This window comes from Scyliorhinus canicula, chromosome 21 (assembly GCF_902713615.1).
Source record: "Scyliorhinus canicula chromosome 21, sScyCan1.1, whole genome shotgun sequence".
Classification (NCBI taxonomy): Eukaryota; Metazoa; Chordata; class Chondrichthyes; order Carcharhiniformes; family Scyliorhinidae; genus Scyliorhinus; species Scyliorhinus canicula.
Genome location: NC_052166.1, coordinates 55,061,719 through 55,080,403, shown reverse-complemented (window position 1 = coordinate 55,080,403; position 18,685 = coordinate 55,061,719). Strand labels below are relative to the sequence as shown.

General features: G+C 49.7%; 1 protein-coding gene across 5 annotated transcripts in view; it reads left to right on the top strand.

The window, feature by feature from the left end:
* The window catches only part of LOC119955738 (myosin-2 heavy chain-like), a 66,063-nt gene that overhangs the window by 36,110 nt on the left and 11,268 nt on the right, over positions 1-18,685 (top strand). For all 5 annotated transcript variants that reach the window (XR_005458523.1, XM_038782248.1, XM_038782245.1 and 2 more), the window contains exons 10-11: positions 11,948-12,089; positions 13,616-13,781. Coding sequence is in view for 4 of the 5 variants with exons in the window: in XM_038782248.1 (XP_038638176.1) it covers positions 11,948-12,089; positions 13,616-13,781 (308 nt within the window). In the remaining variant the exon portion in view is untranslated. The remainder of the gene's footprint in view (positions 1-11,947; positions 12,090-13,615; positions 13,782-18,685) is intronic.

The following is an 18,685-nucleotide window of genomic DNA, read 5'->3' as shown; positions in this document are numbered from 1 at the left end:
GGGAGAACGTGCAGACTCCACACAGACAGTGGCCCAAGTCGGGAATCAACAGTGTTAACCACTAAGTGCTACTATGCAGTATGTTGCGCAGGGATGTCTCTGCAGAGCTTCCATTAACTGCTTCAGAATATACTAAACTGTCCAATCAAGAGACAGAGGTAAATTGAGGAGCAAACCCTGATTTGTCGTTTTCTTGCAATTTCCATTTGGTTGCTGGAAATGTCAGAAACCGAATACCATTCTGTAAAAAAATGTCATTTTCTCCCCTCATCCTCACCAAGATCACTTTTTGCTCCTTGCCCTTATCCCCTCTCATCTCTTTCACTCTCTCTCTCAGGCGGACTAGTAACAATGTCAGGAGGAAGCTGACATTGGGAGAAGGGAAAGGAATGAGGAGAGAAAATAAATGTAAACTAAATGGTAAAACCTTAAGATCCTGGAGGCTATTGACAGGGTGGATGTGAAGAGGATGTTTTGTCTTGTGGGAGAATCTAGAACTGGGGGGTCTTTAACAAGGTCACGGGGAGTAAAATATGAACATAGAACATAGAACAGTACAGCACAGAACAGGCCCTTCGGCCCTCGATGTTGTGCCGAGCAATGATCACCCTACTCAAACCCACGTATCCACCCTATGCCCGTAACCCAACAACCCCCCCCTTAACCTTACTTTTTAAGACACTACGGGCAATTTAGCATGGCCAATCCACCTAACCCGCACATCTTTGGACTGTGGGAGGAAACCGGAGCACCCGGAGGAAACCCACGCACACACGGGGAGGACGTGCAGACTCCGCACAGACAGTGACCCAAGCCGGGAACCGAACCTGGGACCCTGGAGCTGTGAAGCATTTATGCTAACCACCATACTACCGTGCTGCCCTTAAACACAGCTTTATTCACACGAACGATATGTTCACTACCTGGTAGATCCCTACCGGGTTCTCATTCTGGTCGGTGCCTTATTGATCGACCTTTTATCCATTGGTTAATTGAGATCCATTGGTTAATCTGAACCATTAAACCGTCAATCACAGGCTAGCGAAAGGTTTTGCTCTGTGAAGTTGAATGGAGGTTTTGCATTTCAAAGGGTGTCAGGGAGTTTCGAGCCATTCCAAGTGTTGTGGGCTTTTAAAGAAACCTCTGTAACAGCTGCTGTTTTAAAAACTTTTATCTGAGGGATCAGATGTTATGAAAGGGAAGATGTTTCTGCTTTGTTTCTGCACTGGACTGTCTGGACTGCTTATCAGCTGTCTGGCAGGGCAGTTAAGTCTGTGGAGGCCACGTCAGAATTTAAAAACACTGACCAGGAGGTGACCGGGAGGATGAAATTCAGCAGAGGGCTCACTCAGATCACCATGCCAAGGGCTGGAAGGCACAGAACAGACAGAGGACACCCATTTCTGGAGGAAGGGGGTCCAGTTTCTGGGGTCACCCGATCACCAACAGCCCTCACCCACCCAACCCCCAGCACACTGGGGGGATCCCCTCCTCTACAGCCTGCCAGCGGAAAAGGGGCACATTATCAGTGTGCTGACTCCTTTGACTCCCCCTTGGGGTCAACTGTGCTAGACTTAGATTTCATTGCCAGGGTGTAGGTACCATGGTGCGAGGGACAGCGCACCATTGGCAATATCAGGGAGTGGGGGCTGATGGGAGTGGGGGCTGATGGGAGTGGGGACTGATGGGAGTGGGGACTGATGGGAGTGGGGACTGATGGGAGTGGGGACTGATATGGGTGGGGACTGATGGGAGTGGGGACTGATGGGAGTGGGGACTGATATGGGTGGGGACTGATGGGAGTGGGGACTGATGGGAGTGGGGACTGATGGGAGTGGGGACTGATGGGAGTGGGGACTGATATGGGTGGGGACTGATGTGGCTGGGGACTGATGTGGCTGGGGACTGATGTGGCTGGGGGCTGATGTGGCTGGGGGCTGATGGGAGTGGGGACTGATGGGGGTGGGGACTGATGGTGGTGGGGACTGATGGGGGTGGGGACTGATGGGGGTGGGGACTGATGGGAGTGGGGACTGATGGGGGTGGGGACTGATGGGGGTGGGGACTGATGGGGGTGGGGACTGATGGGGGTGGGGACTGATGGGGGTGGGGACTGATGGTGGTGGGGACTGATGGTGGTGGGGACTGATGGTGGTGGGGACTGATGGGAGTGGGGGCTGATGGGAGTGGGGGCTGATGGGAGTGGGGACTGATGGGAGTGGGGACTGATGTGTGTGGGGACTGATGGATGTGAGGACTGATGGGATGGGAGTGGGGACTGATGGGTGAGGACTGATGTGGCTGGGGACTGATGTGGCTGGGGACTGATGGGGGTGGGGACTGATGGGGGTGGGGACTGATGGGGGTGGGGACTGATGGGAGTGGGGACTGATGGTGGTGGGGACTGATGGGGGTGCGGACTGATGGTGGTGGGGACTGATAGGGGTGGGGACTGATGGGTGTGGGGACTGATGGGAGTGGGGACTGATGGGAGTGGGGACTGATGGGAGTGGGGACTGATGGGTGAGGACTGATGTGGCTGGGGACTGATGGGGGTGGGGACTGATGGGGGTGGGGACTGATGGGGTGGGGACTGATGGGTGTGGGGACTGATGGGAGTGGGGACTGATGGGTGAGGACTGATGTGGCTGGGGACTGATGTGGCTGGGGACTGATGGTGGCTGGGGACTGATGGTGGCTGGGGACTGATGGTGGCTGGGGACTGATGGTGGTGGGGACTGATGGGGGTGGGGACTGATGGGGGTGGGGACTGATGGGGGTGGGGACTGATGGGGGTGGGGACTGATGGGGGTGGGGACTGATGGTGGCTGGGGACTGATGGTGGTGGGGACTGATGGTGGTGGGGACTGATGGGGGTGGGGACTGATGGGGGTGGGGACTGATGGGGGTGGGGACTGATGGGGGTGGGGACTGATGGGGGTGGGGACTGATGGGGGTGGGGACTGATGGGGGTGGGGACTGATGGGGGTGGGGACTGATGGGGGTGGGGACTGATGGGGGTGGGGACTGATGGGGGTGGGGACTGATGGGGGTGGGGACTGATGGGGTGGGGACTGATGGGGGTGGGGACAGATGGGGGTGGGGACTGATGTGGCTGGGGACTGATGTGGCTGGGGACTGATGTGAGTGAGGACTGATGGGGGTGGGGACTGATGGGGCTCGGGACTGATGGTGGTGGGGACTGATGGGGGTGGGGACTGATGGGGGTGGGGACTGATGGTGGTGGGGACTGATGGTGGTGGGGACTGATGGTGGTGGGGACTGATGGTGGTGGGGACTGATGGTGGTGGGGACTGATGGTGGTGGGGACTGATGGTGGTGGGGACTGATGGTGGTGGGGACTGATGGTGGTGGGGACTGATGGGGGTGGGGACTGATGGGGGTGGGGACTGATGGGAGTGGGGACTGATGGGGGTGGGGACTGATGGGGGTGGGGACTGATGGGGGTGGAGACTGATGGGGGTGGAGACTGATGTGAGTGAGGACTGATGGGGGTGGGGACTGATGGGAGTGGGGACTGATGGGGGTGGGGACTGATGGGGGTGGGAACTGATGGGGGTGGTGACTGATGGGGGTGGGGACTGATGGGGGTGGGGACTGATGGGGGTGGGGACTGATGGGGGTGGGGACTGATGGGGGTGGGGACTGGGGACTGATGGGAGTGGGGACTGATGGTGGTGGGGACTGATGGGGGTGGGGACTGATGTGAGTGAGGACTGATGGGGGTGGGGACTGATGGTGGTGGGGACTGATGGGGTGGGGACAGATGGGAGTGGGGACTGATGGTGGCGGGGACTGATGGGTGGCGGGGACTGATGGGGTGGGGACTGATGGGGGTGGGGACTGATGGGGGTGGGGACTGATGGGGGTGGGGACTGATGTGAGTGAGGACTGATGGGGGTGGGGACTGATGGGGGTGGGGACTGATGTGAGTGAGGACTGATGTGAGTGAGGACTGATGGGGGTGGGGACTGATGTGAGTGAGGACTGATGTGAGTGAGGACTGATGGGGGTGGGGACTGATGGGGTGGGGACTGGGGACTGATGGGGGTGGATACTGATGTGGGTGGATACTGATGGGATGGCTGATGAGGGGCTTCTGGGGTCAGGTCACCCTCATGGAGGGGGGGGTTTGACCCATTATTCACGTTGGGTGAGGGAGGATGTCCTTCCTTGTCAGTGGGGGAGGGTCAGGATTTGCGGTGTGAGGGGTAGAGGGGGCCTGCTGACAGACTTTGTGATCGGCCGCCCACTCAGAATGGCAGTCCGATACCGGAATTCCGATAGAATCCAGCGAACTTGCCCCCTTGCATAAATCTGCATGGTTAAGGAGTGAGACCACTCCGATTCTCCACTGGGGGGACCCAGCCGTTAGCTCTGCTTCTCTCCACAGATGCTGCCTGACGTGCTGGGTTCTCCCAGCATATTTCGTTTTAATTAAGTGGAATGTTCCTTAGGCGTGTTTTGTGACGGCCACGAAGAATCCAGAATGAGTCTTCAGGATACAAAGAAATAAAACTTATTTACAATCACATATATACACACAACAGCAGCAACTTCCCTTGCTGCTCACTCCTCTCTCCCTGCTGGTTCCAAACTGGCCAGATTTATTTATGCAGGGAATCTGCTAATGATTTCTCCGCCCCCCTCATTGGGGAAGCTCATACTCCCACAGGATTGTGGGATTGTCATTAGTCCTCAGCCAGTGGTAAGCAGGCAGATCCTAACATCCCTTCCCCTCCAAAGTCCAAGGAATCCACCGAAGACCCTGGCGAAGGAGGGCGGCGGACTCGTTTTGCCGCAGGCCGGACACCATTTGCACAAGGCGCTGGATCGGGCGGCGTGTAACGGGATGGAACGGCGCATCGATTGTCCATCCACGACCCGTGGGCCCGAGGATTCCCCCTCTGAGGTGTCTTGTGTCTCCATCTCGGAGTCAGAGTTTGCTGCCTCCGTCATCTCGGCGTCTTTATCTCCACGCAGTTCTGTCACGACCTGCGCAGGCTTTGAGTGAGGCACCAGAGGAAGATTGTGAGGAATACTTTCCATTGTGTCTGGTCTCTGTGGCTGCAGAAATGAGCTCCTGGGGCGGGGAATCTTTGGAAGTGATAGTTTTCTGGACCGAACATGGTCTACATGGTTGCACTGAAGACGACCCTGGGCTTGCACCTGGTAAGAGATAGGGCCCGTTTGGCAAAAGATTACGCTAGGGACCCACTGGGCACCACCAGCAAAATTCCGAATGAACACTGGGTCACTGGGCGTAAACTGCCGAATCGGCCGATGCCGGGAAAAACCATGTCCCTGCCGTTCTTGTGTGCAGCGTACTTTTGCGCCAATGTCCGGGAAAACCATGCTAAGGCGGGTGCGAAGTCTCCGGCCCATTAGGAGTTCTGCGGGAACTACCCCAGTCACCGCATGGGGGGTGGTCCTATAGGAAAACAAAAAACGAGCCAGTCTCGTGTCCATCGACCCGGAAGACTGCTTCTTGAGGCCTCGTTTGAATGTCTGCACTGCGCGCTCCGCCAACCCACTTAAAGCCGGGTGGTAAGGGGCAGTGCGGATGTGGCGTACGCCGTTCATCTTCATGAACCTCACAAACTCCTCACTTGTGAACGGAGTGCCGTTGTCCGTGACCAGCACCTCGGGGAGGCCATGCGTACTGAAAGACAAACGCATCTTCTCGATTGTCGCGCAGGATATTGTGCCTCCCATCTTATGCACCTCTAGCCATTTAGAATGGGTGTCGATTAATAGCAGGAAAATGGATCCTTGAAAAGGGCCGGCGAAATCCGCATGCAAGCGCGCCCAAGGCCGCCCTGGCCATTCCCAGTGATGTAGGGGCGCGGCCGGCGGAAGCTTCTGATGCTCCTGGCAAATGGAGCAGTTTTGGGCCACCTTCTCAATGTCGGTGTTGAGGTCTGGGCCACCAGACATAACTCCGGGCCAACATTTTCATTTTGGTCACACCTGGATGTCCATTGTGCAAGTCTCTTAGCATCAGCTCCTGTCCTTTTTCCGGGACAATCACACGCGTCCCCCACAAGAGGATGCCGCCTTCCACGCTGAATTCGGACAGCTTGGAGGAAAACGCCCGCAACTCGCCTGGGAGCTGTCTATGCTGCCCACCATACAGGACTATGTGCCGAATCTTTGACAGGACTGGCTCCGTTTGGGTCCACTCACGGATCTGTGATGCCGTGACAGGCAAGGTGTCCATAAAATTTAGGGTTGCAACCACCTCACCGGTCGTGGGGGTCGACATGGGGCCGGTCGATAGAGGCAATCGGCTCAGTGCGTCGGGATTCCCTATCTGGGTTCCTGGCTTGTGCTCCAGAGAATACTCATATGCAGCGAGCAACAAAGCCCAGCGCTGGATCTGTGCAGAAGCAATGGGCGGTATTGGCTTATCCTCTCTGAAAAGTCCCAGCAGAGGCTTATGATCAGTCACGATAGTGAAGTGGCCACCATATACGTACTGATGGAAATGTTTCACTGCAAAGACCACTGCCAGGCCCTCCTTCTCCATCTGCGCGTACTTTTTTTCCCGCTGCAGTCAGTGTGTGGGAGGCAAAAGCTATCGGCCGCTCGGCCCCGTTCTCCATCTTGTGGGACAGGACAGCCCCAATACCATACCATACGGGGATGCATCACATGTGACGAGCAAAGGCTTTCCAGGATCATAGTGGGTTAGTAACCCAGACGACGACAATTGTTGTTTTACCCACCGGAAAGCGGTTTCTTGCGGCTGACCCCAAACCCAGGTGTGATTCTTCTTTAGCAGAAGGTGGCAACTGCGTCGTTGCCAGATTGGGGAGGAACTTTCCGTAATAGTTTACGAGGCCGAGAAACGAACGAAGATGCGAAGTGTCAGTCGGGGCGGGGGCCTGTTGAATCGCGCGCACCTTCTCTGTGACGGGGTGCAAAGCTTCGCGGTCCACCCGATAACCCAGGTAGACTACTTCCTTCGCCTGAAAAACGCACTTTGTGCGACGTAAACGAACTCCAGCCTCCGAAAAGCGTTGAAGGCCAGCCTCCAAATTTTTCCTGATGTTCCTGCTCCGACATCCCTGTGATCAAAACGTCATCCAAGTAGACAGCAACACGCAGTAAACCTCTCAAAATGCCCTCCATAATGCGTTGAAAAATAGCGCAGGCAGAGGATACTCCAAAGGGCAAACGCGTATTCATACAGGCCATGGTGTGTATTAATCGTTACATATGGCCGGGAGGCAGGGTTCAGCTCCAACTGCAGGTAGGCGTGACTCATATCTAATTTTGTGAACGAGAGTCCGCCTGCAAGCTTCGCGTAGAGATCCTCTATGCGAGGCATTGGGTATCGGTCGAGTCGGGAAGCCGTATTCACTGTAAGTTTATAGTCGCCGCACGAGCGAACTGTGTCATCTGGCTTCATTACAGGTACAATTGGTGCTGCCCAGTCAGCGAAACAGACGGGCCTGATGATACCCAAAGTCTCCAAACGCGTGAGCTCCCCTTCTACCTTCTCGAGCAAGGCGTAAGGCACCGGGCGCGCCCGGAAATAGCGCGGCGTGGCTCCTGGTTCGACTTGGATACGGGCTACAGCCCCTTTTATTTTCCCCAAACCGGGCTGGAATACATCTGGGTATCATCCTAGCACCACAGTCAACCCTCCAGAAACTGTTTGGAGGATGTGCTGCCACTGCAACCAGAAATGTCGCAACCAGTCCTGACCCAACAGGCTGGGCCCATGGCCGCACACCACGATAAGTGGGAAACGCCCCTCCTGGCGTCCATAAACAACAGGGGTCATCGTAGTTCCTGCAGTGTCCAATGGTTCGTCCGTGTAGATGGCCAACCTGGCCTGTGTGTCGGTTAATGTAAGGGTCTGTATACCCTGCTTGATGCAGTCGAATGTCCTCTGGGCGATCACGGAGACCGCTGCGCCAGTGTCCAACTCCATCTCAAGCGGGTGACCTTTGACCCGTACTGTCACTTTAATGGGGGCCACACGGGGAGCTGCCACACAATGCAGCTGCAGGCAGTCATCCTCCGTCTCTACGCCCTCGGGAGTAGTCGCCGCAAATGAAAGGTACGGCCCCTGGGCTGGCCCCAGTTTCGCCCCCAAAACTGGCGTCCGTGATGGGGTCAGCGCCTACAAGTCTGACACGGACATGGCTCCTCATCCATTGGTTCTGGAGAGGGCTCCCTTTGGGGAGGAATGTCTGACGGCCATTGGCGTCGATCCGGGCGTCGCCTCGCCCAAGGTACCGCAGGGGTGCAGGGGGACGCTTTCGGACAGAAGGGGTTGCGCCCCAAGGCATGCACCTCCATTTCCAGTAGCTCCTGCACTCCTCGTTCTGCGCTCTCTCGGGACAATACTATTTGAATGGCCTGCTGAAAAGTCAATGTTGGCTCGGCTAACAACTTTCTCTGGGTGGCCGCATTGTTAATACCGCAAACCAAACGGTCGCGTAACATTTCTGATAAGGTCTCACCAAAGTCACAGTACTCCGCAATCCTGCGTAGCCTGGATAGAAAGTCGGCAAGGGATTCTCCTGGGGTCCTCTCAGCAGTACTAAACCGGTAACGTTGGACTATCGTGGATGGGGTTGGATTAAAATGTTGCCCCACTAAGTTCACAAGATCATCAAACGTTTTGGTGTCCAGCGCAGCTGGGTACGTAAGGCTCCTAATCACCCCAAACGTATGCGTGTCGCAGGCGGTGAGCAATATGACCACCTGGCGCTCGTTTTCGGTGATATTGTTTGCCCGGAAATAGTAACGCATCCGTTGTGCGTACTGGTTCCAGCTTTCCAGCACAGCATCAAAAATATCCAAACGGCCATACAGAGGCATGGTGTAATAGAAAACAACTTCCAACCTGTGTCCAACAAAAATCCAGGGATCACTTTAACCCTCGTTGCCAGTTTTGTGAAGGCCACGATGAATCCCGCACGAGTCTTCAGGATACAAAGAAATAACATTTATTTACAATCTATCCTCTCTCTCCCTGCTGGTTCCAAACTGGCCAGCTTTATTTATGCAGGGAGTCTGCTAATGATTTCTCCGCCCCCCTCATTGGGGAAGCTCATACTCCCACAGGATTGTGGGATTGTCATTAGTCCCCAGCCAATGGTAAGCAGGCAGGTTATAACAGCGTGTTAGCACAAATGTGATTGGCTGAACAGCCTCATCCTGCATTTCAAAATTTCATGATTCAAACTGACTGTTCAAAGTCACTTTCCAGCTGAATGGACAAAAGTGGTCATGTGACATTTTTGAGTGACAATATTTTAAACACTGTGATTGGCTCATGGGGACAAAAACGAATGAAGAGCCTGCTACAATTTCCCCGTGGCAACCACAAACACATTCCTTTGAGAATAATGCCACTGCAAACAATGTGACGTATAAATCACCCTGTTATTAGTCCGTAGCAACTGCTGGTCGTAAGTCTCTGGTAACCTTAAATTGCACAATAAGATTACACTGCCTGACATTATCCCTCTAAATATGTGTTTCTCTGAATCCACGAATAACTTCATAAGTTCAGAGTTGATTCAGTGTTTTCTTCCAATTCATTACAAAATTAATCAAAACATATTGCACTGCCAGATGAATGGTATATCCATAAATAAAAATAACATAGTAAATTCAAACTTATAATTTTTTTATCTTGACTTTAACATCCTTATCGTTGTTTTCAAATTCCTCCATGGCCTTGCCCTCCCTATTTCCGAAATCCCCTCTGAAGTGTCTGTGTCCCTCTAATTATGGTCTCTTGTGAATTCCCAATTATAAATACTGCACCATTGGAACCCCCTCACCCAGCACTCCCCCGGTTTTCCCAGGTAAGAAGGTACGGTGAAAACTATTTTTCTGCGAGCAGCTCAACAAATCATTAAGTACATGAAAAGAAAAGGAAATAAAAGAAATTCAGAAAAGAAAATACATAATAGGGCAACATAAGGTACACAATGTAACTACGAAAGCACCGGCATCGGATGAAGCATACAGGGGTGTAGTGTTAATGAGGTCAGTCCATAAGAGGGTCGTTGAGGAGTCTGGTAACAGTGGGGAAGAAGCTGTTTTTGAGTCAGTTCGTGCGTGTTCTCAGACTTCTGTATCTCCTGCCCGATGGAAGAAGTTAGAAAAGTGAGTAAGCCAGGTAGCCAGTCTTTGATTATGGTGCCCGCTTTCCCCAGGCAGTGGGTGGTGTAGATGGAGTCAATGGATGGGAGGCTGGTTCGTGTGATGGACTGGGCTCTGAAGTGTCTTGCGGTCCTGGGCCGAGCAGTTGCCATCCCAGGCTGTGATGCAGCCAGATAGGATGCTTTCTGTGGTGCATCTGTAAAAGTTGGTAAGAGTTAATGTGGACATCCTGAATTTCCTTAGTTTCCTGAGGAAGTATAGGCGCTGTTGTACTTTTTTGGTGGTAGCGTCGACATTGGCGGACCAGGACAGATTTTTGGTGATGTGCTCCCCAAGGAATTTGAAACTTCTAACCATCTCCACCTTGGCCCCTTTGATGCCGACAGGGGTGTGTACAGTACTTTGCTGCCTGAAGTCAATGACCAGCTCTTTAGTTTTGCTGGCATTAAGGGAGAGATTATTGTCGCTGCACCACTCCACTAGGTTCTCTATCTCCCTCCTGTAGTATGACTCGTCGTTATTCGAGATCTGGCCCACTATGGTCGTATCGTCAGCAAACTTGTAGATGGAGTTGGAACCAAATTTTGCCACACAGTTCGTGTGTGTACAGGAAGTAGAGTAGGGGGCTAAGTACGCAGCCTTGCGAGGCACCGGTATTTAGGACTATTGTGGAGGAGGTGTTGTTGTTCATTCTTACTAATTTTGGTCTGTGGGTCAGAAAGTCGAGGATCCAGTTGCAGAGTGAGGAGCCAAATCCTAGGTTTTGGAGTTTTGATATGAGCTTGGCTGGGATTATGGTGTTGAAGGCAGAGCTATAGTCACCGGAGTGGTGCAAACTTGCAATGGGTAATTTGCCCGGCACTGGACACCATGCAAAAATGCGTTTTCAATCGAAACTTTGGGTGTTTCCGATTGTGTTTTCAGTAGTTACCCAGGAAAAGTTAGAGGAATTAAAACCACGCCTAGCTTCTGGATAACTATTTTACAGACCCACAACCGACCTCTCCCAGGGGCTCCCCCCTAGCCCCTGAGACCCAAGGGGACTCCCCCCAACCACCGACTACCCCATCCCAAGCCCAAACTGACCCAACTGACCCCCCCCCCCCCACTCCCCCACAGACTGCCCAGCTCACCCCTTCCCTAGCTGTCCAACGACTTGACAAGCCTATCTTCTCCCTGGCTCAAACATGGCTGGACCTTTGAACAAAGAACAAAGACCAATACAGCACAGGACCAGGCCCTTCGGCCCGCCAAGCCTGTACCGGTCACTATACCACCCTTGGCCAACACCCTCAGTACTTCCTAGCGCCGTATCCCTCTATACCACTCTTATCCTTGTGTTTGTCGAGGTGTCTTTTGAACGCCGTTAATGTATCTGCTTCCACAACCTCCCATGAACTTAATGGGTTTATGGCAGCCAATGCTGCAAAAGGGCATAGCCTTTTGAAGGCCTCAGGAGCACGCTGCCCTGCCCAGTTCTAGCCCAGCCTGAGTTGGAAGATGGTACAGCGCAGGACCAAAAAGATTCCCTGGTGAGAAAGTAGGAGCATATTGGCAGCCTGTGTCACTCTCCGGACGTTCAGGCCCAATATCGGTGGCACACTTTGTTTTATGAAGCTCCTGTGAGGCGCCTCTGGATTTTTCATTACACTAAATACCCTATGCAGATATAAGTTGCTGTTGTATCCATCACCGTGAAGCAGAATGCTTACACATGGATATCAAGGTGAATGTCCTTGAATCATGTTCAGCTAGTTTTCCTGACGAGACGTCTGGTTTGCTTTTCACTCAGATTGTTTCCTCAAGCTGTGTAACCTGGATTTTGCCTTATTGGACTACGAGCAAGCTCTTGAGCTGGATCCCGAGGACTGGCGTATACAGATCCGTATCGCTGCAATAAAAAATGAGAAAGGACTCTTGGAACATCAGAACGGGTAGTTGCAATTTTCCCTTCAACAAATGACGAATGTCCCTTCTGTGCATGCAGAGATCAGGTAGCGTTTTAGTGACAATCAGGTGCAATCTCAGGCCGCTTGTCATGTTTATCCATCAGCCCAGTGTTGGCAGTTACCTCAGGAATACTCAGGAATCACATAAATATATATTTAACTTTCTCTGTGACTTTAGTGTATTAGTGTCAAATTAATGAGTCAGGTATTTCAGGGATGCTACGTATCTTTGTTGTGAAAAACAGGAATGTATTACAAACGAGATCTCACCAGAAGGAATCAGCATTTGATGGTAGCTGCCTATCAGATGGGTTTAAGTATGGAATTAGAGCTTTTTAAAGCAGCCAATCTGGTGGGACAGGGCCTGATAGAACCAGGAAGGGAGGCTCCCCAGATATTGGGTCATTGTAAGAGATCTACCATGCGGAATTAGTGAGGAACTTGTGACACTAAAACTCAGTAGAAATGTGAGTTAAAACTTCTCGGATGCAAACAAGAATCGTTTATTGCCTCTACTTGATTATAATTGAGAGTCACTTTAATCTTATTCTCTAATAAGTCCGGCTAGCAAAAGGACTTAAAGAGAAGCAACTTGTACACAATTTAACTTTTAAAATAATACAAAAATGGTTTCTTGCTTACGGCACAACAGCTTGCATTTACTTCAAGAGTTAGAGTGGATAAGTGAAAAATAGAGATAGGGGATATCTCCCCCCCCCCCCCCCCCCGAGATCAGGACACACCCACACCACCACCAGAAAGCCAACATTGGGGAACCCCCAGCTCCCTGTACGCTCGCATTGGGGCTCCCACCCCCCCCACCCCATCCCACATAAGGAGAACCCTCCCCCCAAGGAGGGTTACCCCCCCCTTAGTACTTCCCCCTTGGCACTGACCCATGGCAGGTGCCAGAGGGCAATGCCCAGCCTTGCCCCTCAATTCCCAGAGCCTCCAGGCACATCCTCGCCTTTGGTGTGGTCATCATGACTGGTTTTCACTTTTGAAAATCAGTAGGCATTTGCACCAGTATGACATCACGCCACAAGGGGGGGGGGGTTGGTGGGGAGAATACGCCGTGGGCGGACGCTACAGCGTCAAGCCCGTTAATTCTATTAAATTATTTAACTCAATGGAAATCAGATTCATGTCCTCACTGGGCGTGAACCTGATTGCATCACCAGGGGGAAGATCTCAAACTGAGATCTTGCCAGTGCAAGTCCCATTTTTGGCTGCTGGCGGGATTTAGCGGCCAATGTGGGATTTGAGTCAGTGGCTAACGCGGGCACTAACCCTGCCACAAGTGCCACCCTAGAAGTTGCCCCTTACTGGTGATGTGGGGTGATTTCTGCTTGCAGAGCTGTGCCGTGAAGGTAAGAAACCTGTTCCATTTCTCCTTGTTCCCTCACAGTGTTGAATATTCCTGCACACGTTGGAACGTGTTCAAAGACCCCTGGGTCTGGGATTTTGTTTCAAGCTGATTAAATTTCCCTTTGTTTTCTTTTGGAAATCAGGAACTATCAGCAGGCTGAGACGTATTTTACCAACGCCATTGAGAACAATCCACATGTGTCCCAGTACTACCTCCATAGGGCTAAAACACGAGCAATTCTGCAACATGTGACTGGTTCCCAGGAAGATGCAATCATGTCATTGCTGTTGGATATAAGAAATAAGGCGGTAAGAATTCAGATTAGATCTAAAATACGGTTGTAATGTTAGTTGAATTAAACACTAATCCACAAACAAATATTGTTGATCAGATTTCCAGCAACCACAGTACTTTGCGGTTGGATTAGAATATGATAAGGTAGATATTCAAGATACGATAGCACTGTATTTTATTTTTTAAAAGATCTTGCTATGTGCAAATTGGCTGCACAACAAACTGACTGGTGTTCCCTTGAAGAACTTTGGGATTTCTTGGAGAGATGATGTGCTGTATTAACGTAAGACTCTCTCTCTAATAATTGCATTCGTTTTTTGCAGTTTTCATTAAAATTAATTATGTCATATTTGACATGCAACATTGTAAAGTACAGCTTTCCTACTACTTAGAAAAAGGGATGGCATGATAGCAATATTGGGGTGTACTCTCAATCAATACGAGCTCATCTGATTGCAATGAGACTGGAACTAGGGGACACAGTTTGAGAATGAGATGGCAATAAGGAGATTCTGTTTCTCTCAGAGGCTCGTTAGTCTATGGAACTCTCTTCCCCAGTAGAGAATGGAGTCTGGGTCATCAAATTTATTCACGGCTGAGTTAGATAAATTTTGGATTGACAAGGAAGTCAAGGGTTATGGGGAATAGACAGATAAGCGGAGTTGAGACCACAGTCTTATCAGCCATCATTAATTGTATGGCGGAGCAGGCTTGAAGGGCCAAATGGCCTACTCCTGCATCTAAGTCTTATGCTCCCCTGTCTGGTATTAGTTTATTCTTGTTACAAACTTTCTGCATTTCTTGCATTTTACTAAGTCCACATTGCAATTAAAGTTAGTATTTTATTTATTTAACCAATGAGCTTGCTGAAGAGGCTTTGTTCCAATGCAAAAGATAACTTCCAATAGTAAGCTTCTCCCTGCAGCCCAAAACTCTGACCTTTAGGTAATCTATATGGGGTATCTGGCTGCAGGATAAACAATTGACCAGTTTTACCATTAATATACCTGCCACAAATATCATTTTCTCCAATGCAACACAGTAGTGACTGTTATGATCCCAGCTGATATTTACTTTGATAATAAACCTTTTTGTTTAACTCTCTTACCGGACTCCACTGTGACCACTAAATTACTGCTGGACAATCAGGTCACAGAATGGAAGCCTGTTCAATAGACTTAGAAACATAGAAAGCTTTACAAGACTGCCAATTAACTTTTAACAAACAAATGAAACATATTTCTTCAGCGCACCTATATCTTCACAGATGTACACCGATTTTTAAGGATAACACAAGTTACAAAATATATCATACTGCAATGTTCTTGGTAAGTCCACAGCCCATGTAAACGTACAGGCAAAATGTGGTCAGACAGAACATACTCTGAAACCAAATGGCAGATACCAGCCAAGCCATTTTTTTTGGATTTCTCTTCAAATACCCCCCAGACGTTTATCACACTGTAAGTTTCAACCAAACGGTCTCACTGGACCTCTGACTTCCACACAAATGTTTCTAATTCCACACTTAAAAACACACCTTAGAATCTTAGAACAATGCTTTCTCTCAAATGCCTTCACCAAGGATCCACTTCCAGGATTTCAATCTCTCCATTCAGTGTTCCTCTGTCTTGGATGGCATTCAAACTTCCACACCAACAGAACACTGCTGCTTCATGGGTTGTGTTAAGGTGTCACAAAACCTCAGATGTTCGGATTTTTACCTATCTGACTTTAAACCTGGTTCTTGAACTGTCTCTTAAACCAAGAGAACTTTCGCTGCCTTTTAATTGACTTCTCCTGAACAAGACTTTGTTCAATTTCTTGTTCTTTGTTCCCTTAACTTAACTGTCTTCCTGAGATATACTTTTTGTCCCAAATCCATGTTTCCATGACTTTCTTGTGTTCTTTTGGGAAGTCTGCTTTTTGCAGCCCCTTGGTCCTGCCCAGCTGCTTCTGGGTCCAGCTTAAAACAAAACTCCAAAAATTCTTTCTAACCTAGGGTTGCCCAGATTGCTCAGCAACAGCCCAGTCTGGTTTGTTTTCACGCCGTGAACCCTTCAATCAGAATGCAGGCACAGTTTGAAATGAAACCAAACCAAACTCCACAGATATGCAGGCACCGGGGCAGCACGGTGGCACAGTGGTTAGCAGTGTTGCCTACGGTGCTGAGGGCCCGGGTTCGAATCCCGGCCCTGGGTCACTGTCCGTGTGGAGTTTGCACATTCTCCCCGTGTCTGCGTGGGTTTCGCCCCCACAACCCAAAAAGATGTGCAGGATAGGTGGATTGGCCACTCTAAATTGCCCCTTAATTGGAAAAAATAATTGGGTACCCTAAATTTAAAAAAAATATGCAGGCACCTTTGTTTAACGTGTGCTAACTGAAGTTTTAACCCTTTCTTACTCAGAAACACAAAATTATATTTACTTAAAGCTGCACCTTTTTTTCTAATACCTACAAATGCAAATTTGGGCTCTGGTCAGACCCCATTTGGAATATTGTGAGCAGTTTTGTATCTAAGGAAGGATGTGCTGGCCTTGGAAAGGGTCCAGAGGAGGTTTACAACTATTAGAATCAAGGTTAAAACAAACACGTTACTGATCCCTAAGCAGTTCTTTTAGTCAAGATGACGTACAACAAATGAGTCTTTTGTTAGTTTCCTGGATTATATGCTTGTCTTTCCTCATGATATACACAATGATAGATATTGTTTGCAAATAATCAGAGTTGACCCATAGTAAAACACTTCCTGTAAATGACGAATTAATCAAATTAGGTTTGCAATTCATACACCTTTATACACGGTCAAAGTGTGAAATAATGGCTTGCAGAACCTGCTTTTTAATAATAGATGTTGTTGAATCATTGATAGCCTGCAGGTCAACATTAATTAGTTCTTTTGCCTTTTTGTCTTCCATCACATGTTCAGCAATCTTAACAAGCAGTCAGAGTTTAAAAATTAATCCAGGAAAAATGGCTTCATACAAAGGACTGTGCGAATGTGAAACAAATGTAAATGTGAAATGGGCAGCATGGTAGCACAGTGGTTAGCACTGTTGCTTTACAGCGCCAGGGTCTTGTATTCGATTCCCACTTGGGTCACTGTCTGGGCGGAATCTGCACGTTCTCCCCGTGTCTGCGTGGGTTTCCTCCGGGTGCTCCGGTTTCCTCCCACAAGTCCTGTGCTCCATCAAACCCAAAATGGCCAACCTTCAAAACGAGATTGTGAAAGCATGGCAGCCAGTTCCCAAATTCGACCATCAATTCGTCCTTAGCTCCCCTCGGAAGATCAGCCTCAAGGATACTTCTTCTCCAGCCCCATCTCCCTGAATCAACCAGTATGTTCAACAGACCATGCTGCAGGATTTCCGAAGACTGACAGAATTCTCTTTTCCGCTTTGTGGTGTTCTTTGTGGTTCTGATCCGAGGATGGTTGGCATAGTGTTCACAAAGACCACAACTAGCTTTTATATTAAACAAAGCAAAAGATTTATTTATTTATTTACACTACTTAATTGGATTCGACATTTACTCCTATATAATAAACAGTTGATACTAAACATACAATCTACTAATCGCTACACTAATACAATAACAATGATCTGCTCTCACTCACACTATATTTCCTACAGTCTCTTCTAGCCTTCTTCTCAACACTCACCTAGATCGATGCTTTATATGGTTCTGCATTTAGCTCCTCGAATGGTTGATTTGGACATAATATTAACCCTTACAGTTCTGTACACTTATCATAATGTCACACCCTCATCCATTATCTTTAGGATATCTCGCAGTTCATCAATATGAGAACCCATACCCTGCACTGTGGAGCCGGAACCATCGTCCACAACATCACTCTCAATGGCAGCCACCACCTCGACACTGTTGCCTTCTTTATTTTGGGGTGAACCACAAGCTGTTTCTTATATCGACCAAATGATCACACAACCAATATGTTAGCTCAAAAACACAGTTTATTAATAACACAAGACTTGTATCTCTATGCAATAACACACACGGCTCTGTACTAAACTACACTTAACGACTACGATGACCTTTACTTAACTTCGAGTGACCGGCACTGTGCGAGATGAGACCTTTATCCGGTTCTGTTGGAAGTTGTTGGGTTCATCTCAGCTGGGCTCGTCATTCAGGAATGGTCGCGGGTCCTTGAACTTGGTTGTTCTGCTGCAGGTGGTCGCATACAGGCCGGTCCCAAAAGAGCCAAATCTCTTTCGCACCCTTTTGGGTGGTCCTTACTCCAGGTCCAATAGATCGATAGGATTCTCGATCACCCTCATCCAAGTAGGGGGTGAATACCTCAATAACTGGGCGGGTCCTAGCTATCATTGTCCCAGACACATGGGCCTTTCCAAATAATGGGGGGGGGGGGGGCAGTTAATCTGCTACTGTTGTAACTCCTTGATTCAAACTCTGTTGTCCTGGGGGAAATGGTGATCAACACTTAATGGATACAAGTTTCAGCCAAGTCTGGTTTCTTTGCACAATACACAGAGGCTGTATACCTGTCTGTGTCTCAAATTGACCACAATTCCCATGGTCCTTTGCAGGTGGCCATTTTACATGGCTACAACACCCACGTCATCGCTGAAGCGCAGACCCGCTCACCAGCGAAACTGTCACTGCGATCTGGGCCTTACACCAGCCGTCTCCGACCCCCTCAATCAAACAAGGATTTTGTGACTTAACCTGGCTCCCCATCACCAAAATGTAGCCAGGAAATTCCAGGAACATGGACCAAGGCATACACACCAGTAACAAATAATTATGGGTTGTGCATCAGGAATAAAAAAAGGTTTACAAGATGAGTCACGGAGCAGCTCGCTGAAACACAGCCGCTCCTGTGCTCAAACCACGTGACTCCCCTTAAAAGGGAAGTTTATATGGTAGTTCTTT